General features: G+C 38.1%; 1 protein-coding gene across 3 annotated transcripts in view; it reads right to left on the reverse strand.

Moving 5' to 3' along the window:
* SEC63 (SEC63 homolog, protein translocation regulator) overlaps positions 1-7,052 on the reverse strand; it is an 84,253-nt gene extending 77,201 nt beyond the window's left edge. For 2 of the 3 annotated variants that reach the window (XR_008916637.1, XM_001368312.5), the window contains exon 1: positions 6,620-7,052. Coding sequence is in view for 1 of the 3 variants with exons in the window: in XM_001368312.5 (XP_001368349.1) it covers positions 6,620-6,743 (124 nt within the window). In the remaining 2 variants the exon portion in view is untranslated. Of the gene's footprint in view, positions 1-2,196; positions 2,328-6,619 lie in introns of those variants that run through there. The other variant, XM_056818638.1, reaches the window with a different exon arrangement.
* Between the last annotated feature and the right edge of the window lie 317 nt (positions 7,053-7,369).

Consider the following 7,369-nt stretch of genomic DNA (forward strand, 5'->3'; position numbering starts at 1 on the left):
TGACACAAGGCAAATGATAACAGTGCTTTGTTTGCAAAATGGAAATACTTGTACTACTCCCCTTGCATAGTTGTTGAGAGGATCAAATGAGAAACTATAGAATTCTTTGTTAATTAGAGAACTATTTTTTTAAAAAACACTGATCTTTGAAGTTCTTTCCAACTCTAAAATAGACCAACAAATATTAAGCACCTTCTCTGTGCTAAGTACTGTTAGGTGCTGGGGACACAAGTAGAAACAGACCTTGCCCTTGAGAAGCTTTGTATTAAGGATATACAAGATAATAACAAGGTGATTTGGGAGGAAAGGCACTATGGGATGAGGATAGAATTCATTAAGAAGAAAGCACGTAAGTGAGCCATGAAGGAAACTAGAGATTCTGAGAGCCAAGGTAAGAAAGGTAGTGCATTCCAGGAAAGGGAAACAGCCATAGCAATGGCACAGTGACTAGAAATGGAGTGTCAAGTATAAAAACAAAGGTCAATTTGTCTGGATCATACTGTGTGAAGGGGAATAATGCACAATAAAATTTTAATAGTTGGGACATATTGTGAAAGGTTTTAAATTTTATTCTAGAGGTAAGAGAGGTATTCGAACTTATTAAGTAGAAAAATAACATGGTCCAACTTGAACTTTAGGAAAATCCTCTTGGCAACTTTGCAGATGGAAGGGAGATACTAAGACAGAAAGACTATAATAATTAGGAGGTGATATAATGGTGCAGGTCAGAAACAGGGGCAAGGCTGTGAGGGAAGAAAGGGGGAAATCCAAGAGGTTATAGAAAAACAAGATATGGTAAGTGACTGGATATAGGGTGAATCATTATGAAGACTCAAGAATGGCACAGCGTTTCCTGGACAGAGCTTGGTCCCCTCAACTGAACCAGTAAAGTTCAGAAGAGGAGTAAGTTTAGGGTGAAATATAATGGGTACTAATCTGAATATGCTGAGTTCTAGATTTCTACAGGGCATCCAGTTCAAAATATCCAATATGCAGATAGTTTATGTGAACCTAGTAGTCAGAAAAAAACTAAATCTAAAAATAAAGAGCTAGGAATCATTGGCATAGAGATCATCATTAAATTCATTGGATCATTGGCATAGAGATCATCATTAATCATTAAAGTTGATGAGATCCCCAAAATAAAGAACAAAAAGAGAGAAAAGACACCCTAAATGTATGACAGGAAAATCACATGATATAACATCAAAAGACAACTATGCCACTTACTACACTACACTTAAGCAATTCACTTAACCTCTCATGGAATCACGAGATCAGAATTGCAAGGGATTTAAGGAGTCACCTGAGGACAGCCCATGGATAAGTAAGAAGGAAGTAGGAATCTCTTTTACAACATTTGGTCATCAAGTGGCCTCCTCAAAACCTATAGGGAGTGCAACCTACTCAACTTGTGAACAACTCTAGATGTGAGGAAGTTTGGTTATTTTTCCCTTACAAGCTGAAATATGCCTCAGAAACTTTGATCCATTGCTCTTAGAACAGCATTTTGAGCAAGGCAATATAATTCTATGCCTTTCTACATGAAAGGCCCTCTAACTACTCAAAGAGAGGATAGCTAGCACATTATCCTTAAACCTCCCATTCTCCAAATTCAACATTACTATAGCATAGCTTAAAGACCCAACATCCTGGACCATCCTTTTCCTGTCAATCTATAATGGCCTTAGTGAATCACAGCACCTCAAAATGAACTAAGTAATCCCCTAAATGTAGTCTGACAAAGGTCAGTATAGCACACTATTGCTTCCCTTATGCTTCTATTCATGAAACTTAAGATTGCAATTGTTTTTTTATATATTTCAAAACACTGTTCCAATCTCATCCCTATTGTTTACTATCTTTAGTGACCTTAGGCAAGACAATTAACTTTCCTAGGCCTCAGTTTATTCATTTGAAGGTAATGAATGAAGTAACTTTTATGGTTCCTTCTAATTCTAAACCAATGAATCATCTGGGGAACTCTACCCCATATAGGCTCCAGTTTCCTCATCTGTAAAATAGAGGGTTGTACTAGATGATTTCTAGAGTCCTTTCCAGAAACAAATTCCACAATACTATAATATCGTAGTCCAAAGATGTGCTTTTTTACACAAATTCTTATACCAGCTACTTTTTATGACATGTAAAACTCCACAAACAAGTTTACTAATAAAAGAAAAATTAAACATATACCTGCCTCAATAAGGGATTAATATAGTCCATTCTTGATCAGAAATAGCAAAACCCACAGATAAGACTAAGACTTCATTATAGTCAATAGCTTGCTTCAGCTCTCCCTTCCAACAATCTGTTGTGGTGAATTTCATCTTCTTTTCCCTCTCTGGTCCATACCCTGGTAATATAATAATAATCCACATTTATAGCATTTTACAATTTAAAAGCGTTTTCCTCACAACAACCCTGTGAGGTAGGTAATGCAAGTATTAAAAATGAGAAAACCAAAAAGTGACTTGCCCAAGGTTACACAGCTAGTTAGAGAAATCAGAGCATTCTAATTCCTTCTATTCCACCATGGAGTCTATAAATGACACACATGCTGTAAGCATTTTCCAAAAGAAAGACAAAGGGTATAAGATCATCAAAACTACAACAGCCTCAAGAGCTGATTTTATGATAAGAAGAATTCACTCAAAACCCAAGGTCAACAAACTAGTGCTCATTCACATGGCTGAGAAGAGGAAGTGAGAAAGAAATTAAATTATAAGTCAAATGTTAACAATTTTCATATAAAGGAGAAGAAAATATAATGAAATTTTATATAGAATGGATGCTTATTTAACTAGAAGAAAGTAGTAGGGGGAAAATAACATGCTCCATAGGGTCTTAACAATTTTGAAACAGGTAAGGTGTAGTTTGTCTGTATTCCAAATGTTTGCAACCTTTAACCTAGGGGAAGAACACAAAAATACAGCCTTGAAATCTGTTATGAAAACCATGCCCAGTTATTTTACATTTTATTCTATTCAAATAATAAAAGTAAGCAATATTTGGAATGCTATACCCTTTCTTAACTGTAACTCCAAGTTAGAATGCAAATATGTATGATAATCAAATTCAAATAGCATATATTAAAAAAACACATTGTTTTAAAGGCAATAAGAAAAAAATTTTAACCATTTATGAAGGCAATATTAAATTACATTACCAGGGTCTAAAAAAACCAAAGCATAAGTTTGGAGAATGTCAGATGCAGAATTAAAGTGACACTAAAAAGTTTTCATGGAAATTTCAGACAGACCATGATCCTAGAATAGTACAATTTTACATACTCATTGATAAAGCTCAGATTAAATTCAATTCTGAAAAGAATTTATGAACACATGTAAGAATGTCACAGCTGTATTCCACATTTAGCAGCCTAACTGAAGGACAATTCCAAAACACTAATTTTACTAGAATTTTTGTACTTTAAGGAAGATATCTTTCATCTCAAATTTTAACAAATAAACATTGGTAATTAAAGTTACCCTGATGAATTTTTCACTCTCCTATATCATCACACAGATCATACCATTTCTTTAGGTTTCACTCTGCTGAACCTCTAGTCATTTTAACAAATTTGCCAAAAACTATGAGAAAGATAAAATAAGAATTTTCTTTCACCACAAATGTGTATTCACTACAACTGCATTTAGTATATAAAACTTTTTTTTTAATTGTAAAAAAGTATTTTTAAACTTTTTAGATAACCTAGATTGTCTTTGGCAGTCTGTTTATCTTACAAAAGCTTTATGGGATCTTTCTCAGGATATTTTTAAAAGAATAAACCAAAATATATAGGATTACAAAGAAAACCAATTACATAAAAATATGGTTATGAAAACATTTCTTTTAAAGTGGTTGAACCCCAGGTTAAGAACCTCTGTGATTAGATAGATGTCCATTATTAACTTTTTGGAGTCTAGATGGCTTAAATGATCATGCCAGATCTGTACTGATAGTCACTTAGTGTCTCCAAACTTCAGATATGTCAACTGAAAAGTAGTACTTAAGGGGTTTTATACACTCCAGTCATGATTTCAAAATATCAAATAGGCCAAACAATAAAAAAATGGCATCCTCAAGAGTTAGAGCTGCACACACACATATATAAAACTATAACAAGGAAAACCAATTTTTTTGAAGATTTAATAATATTCACTTTAAGGATATAACTTCCTAAGAATAGACTTTTTGCCACAGATGATGGTCACAGAAAATAGGAAGACATTTCCAGCTGAACCCCTTTAAAATTCATTTCAATTAATATTTCTTAAGCAATTTTGTTCCTTTTTAGACAAATGTATTCATTCTAAAAATCAAAATTAGTTTAGTCAAAGCCTGCATTTAAATTACATATGGCAATTTCATGTGAAATTTGAAAACCGTATGCTTCAAGATATCACAATGCTCCAACTTCAAAATATTATCAATTCAAAGAAGCATCTTTTTCATACCAACCTCTTTTAACAGGCAGTTTGAGCTATAAGAAAGTTATTAAAGAAAGTACAAATGCCGATCCTATACCTATTAAAATAAAATTTGAAATTGTCTTTCTTCATTTGCACCATAATGAAACAGGCCAAAAGACATGTCTCGTGTTGGAATAATGGTCAAAGGTACTCCCTACAAGTGGAGAATGAGTAAAGAACTTAAATGTAGGGTGGGAAGAGAATATTCAGTGTGAAGTTAAAGACACCCCAATCTACTCTAAAAAGAAGTTTGGGCTCTCCTTTCAATACCACTTTACGTAAAAGAGACAGAAGAGTGGATCAAGTCTGGGTACACTTGATATGGAGGTCAAACTTTGTGACCAAAACCACTGTATAAATCTTTCAGACAAATATCAAATTTCTGGATGTTACAGAAACCACAAAAACCTAAATGGTGACTGATTTCTGACCTCTGGAATCAGTGCATGATCCCAACCAAAACAGATAATAATGGTCAAAATTTTAAAAAAAAATTACATATTCAAAAATAAATGCAACAATATTTAAAACTGTGATAAAAGGAAATATACATTGAGAATACTTTAGTTGCAATGGATCTAACTTTATGCATAGAAGAAATACTATCATCAAAACTTAACACATACAATTAAAATTCTATCTGAAGAATGTGGGTATGAAGGCATACAATACCAAAAAAAAAAAATCACAAAGATCCCAAATCCATTTTTCCTAAATTAACCACTGCATCAGAAAACCATTAAGACTAGTAACTTCAAGCAGGTTTTTCTATTTAATGGATACATTTCTAATGTTATTAAAATCAGTGAACACAAAAGAGGCACATTAATTTGTATTTGGTTCCATTAAGTAATGCAAAATTCTACATGGTTCAAACCAGCTTGTCAAACCCATACAAACCCCGAGGTGAATTAAAAGTCCACTATCAACTTTCCCAAAGTATATGAGTGTAATCTAGATAAGAAAGTATTTTACTTTTCCAACACCCTCTGACCCAAAAGAACTGGGTTTAAACAAGTGAACATAGTTATTGGTCGAAAAAGCTTTTCCTCACTGTTCTTAATGCACAAAATCTAGTCACTAATTTTTCCTGCAATCTAGGCCATAAACAATTGACTGGGCCCAGAATATTTTGTTATTTAGCAGCCTCTAAAGGATTACTTCACTTGCCATGTGTCTATTCACAAATGAAATTCAACCATTATCCCCCCAAAATTTTAAACCATCGAGCCAAAAGTGCCTAAATCATGTTATCTACCTTGAAAGGCTTAGACTTATTAACAGACTAGCTCTCTCACAACCATTAATAAGGTCAGTATTTAAAAGAGTTCAGTATTTAAAAGAGTATTTAAAAGGTCAGTATTTAAAAGAAACCACTTCGTGCTTTCACTCTTTCCATATAAATAGGGTTCTAAGCCTTGGTCTTAGAAAAAGAATAATGGCATAGTTTCTAACTCCCAAATGCTCAAGCACATAAGATGCAGGCATGAAATTGAAAAAAAATCCATTTTGAAGTGGGGGTTGGGGAAGGTCAGTAAAGGGAAGGCAGCAGTTAGAGCTGTTAAACATGTCATCCAACTCAGAAGATTCAAAAAACATCTGGAACAGCTGCACCAGATATATTGGGGGGATGTCTAGGTATGTGGGGGGGGGGGGGGAGAAAGCTGTAATTATGCCTTTGGTTTCCTTCCTCAGAAACTCTTTCCTTACCTTTTCTATTTACATCCCACTCTGCCTCCAAACCCAAACCTGACTAATAAATCATCCAAAAGTAGAGAGAAAAAACAAGAGAACGGAGAGAGAGAGAGAGAACAAAGAGAAGGCTCCACGAGTGCCTGGAACAATAAGGGAAGAAAAGCGAAATTCCTCGGGAAACACAATGATAAGGGAGTTGGGGGTGGGGGGAGACCCAGAAGAAACAAACCCGCAGGAGAGCCGGAGGCCTAGAGCTCGGCCCGGGCGGGCAGGGCCGAGACCTGCCCGCCAGAGTGGGTGGGTGAGGTGAGTGGGTGTCACAGGGCCCAAGAGGGGGCGGGGGGTCGGGTCGGACATGAGCAGGAACGACGGGGCCCAGGTGCAGCAACAGTCGGGGTCGTCCTGGGGTCGTCCCAGGCAGAGCCAGACTGAGCTGGGGCAGGACTCACCGGCGTTCTGGTCCCGGGGCCAGAGATAGTAAGTGGCCGGGATCACGATGAGCCCGACGAAGGAGGTGAGGAAGTAGAAGAAGGTGTTCCCGCTGTCATCGTACTGGAACTGCTGCCCGGCCATGACGACCCCCTCCTCCTCCTCCTCCTTCTTCTTCTCCTTCCCTTTCTCGCCGCCACGACCCCGCTGCGCGGTCGCGGCCCCGGCTGCGGTCTCGGTCCCAGCCCCCCAGGCTTCGTGTGGCGCAGCTAGGGCTGCTCCGCCGCCGCCGCCACCGCCGCCGCCCCCCACGCTACACTCACGGACACGCCGCCGTCGCTGTCTCCAGCTCTCGCGAGAGGATATTTTTTTCCCTCCCCCCTTCTCACTTCCTTCGCCTCTCTCCCGCACACTAGAAGCTAGGCAGACGTGGCGTGCGCAGCCGAGCGCTCCGGTCTGGGGTGGAACCCCACGAGGTCACCGCCCAATACACGCTATGCCCCGCCCACCATGACTTCCTCTCGAGGCACCACCCCTCACCTCAAACCCCGCCCCCGAGAGCGGAAGGAGCGAAGGACCTCTGTCCCTGGACATTTTCTCCTAAGGGATCATATAGACTCTGCAAACTGTTCACGTACTCTTCCTCTGGCTTTTGCATTTCTTCTGTCCTCAGAAGCCCGTGCCCACCTCGGGCTCCTGTGAGTCACTGCAGTCCTTCTCATTAACCCCTTACAGATCTAAGCATAAAAGTACCGACATATTTCTGTAGT

Source organism: Monodelphis domestica, chromosome 2 (assembly GCF_027887165.1).
Source record: "Monodelphis domestica isolate mMonDom1 chromosome 2, mMonDom1.pri, whole genome shotgun sequence".
NCBI lineage: Eukaryota > Metazoa > Chordata > Mammalia > Didelphimorphia > Didelphidae > Monodelphis > Monodelphis domestica.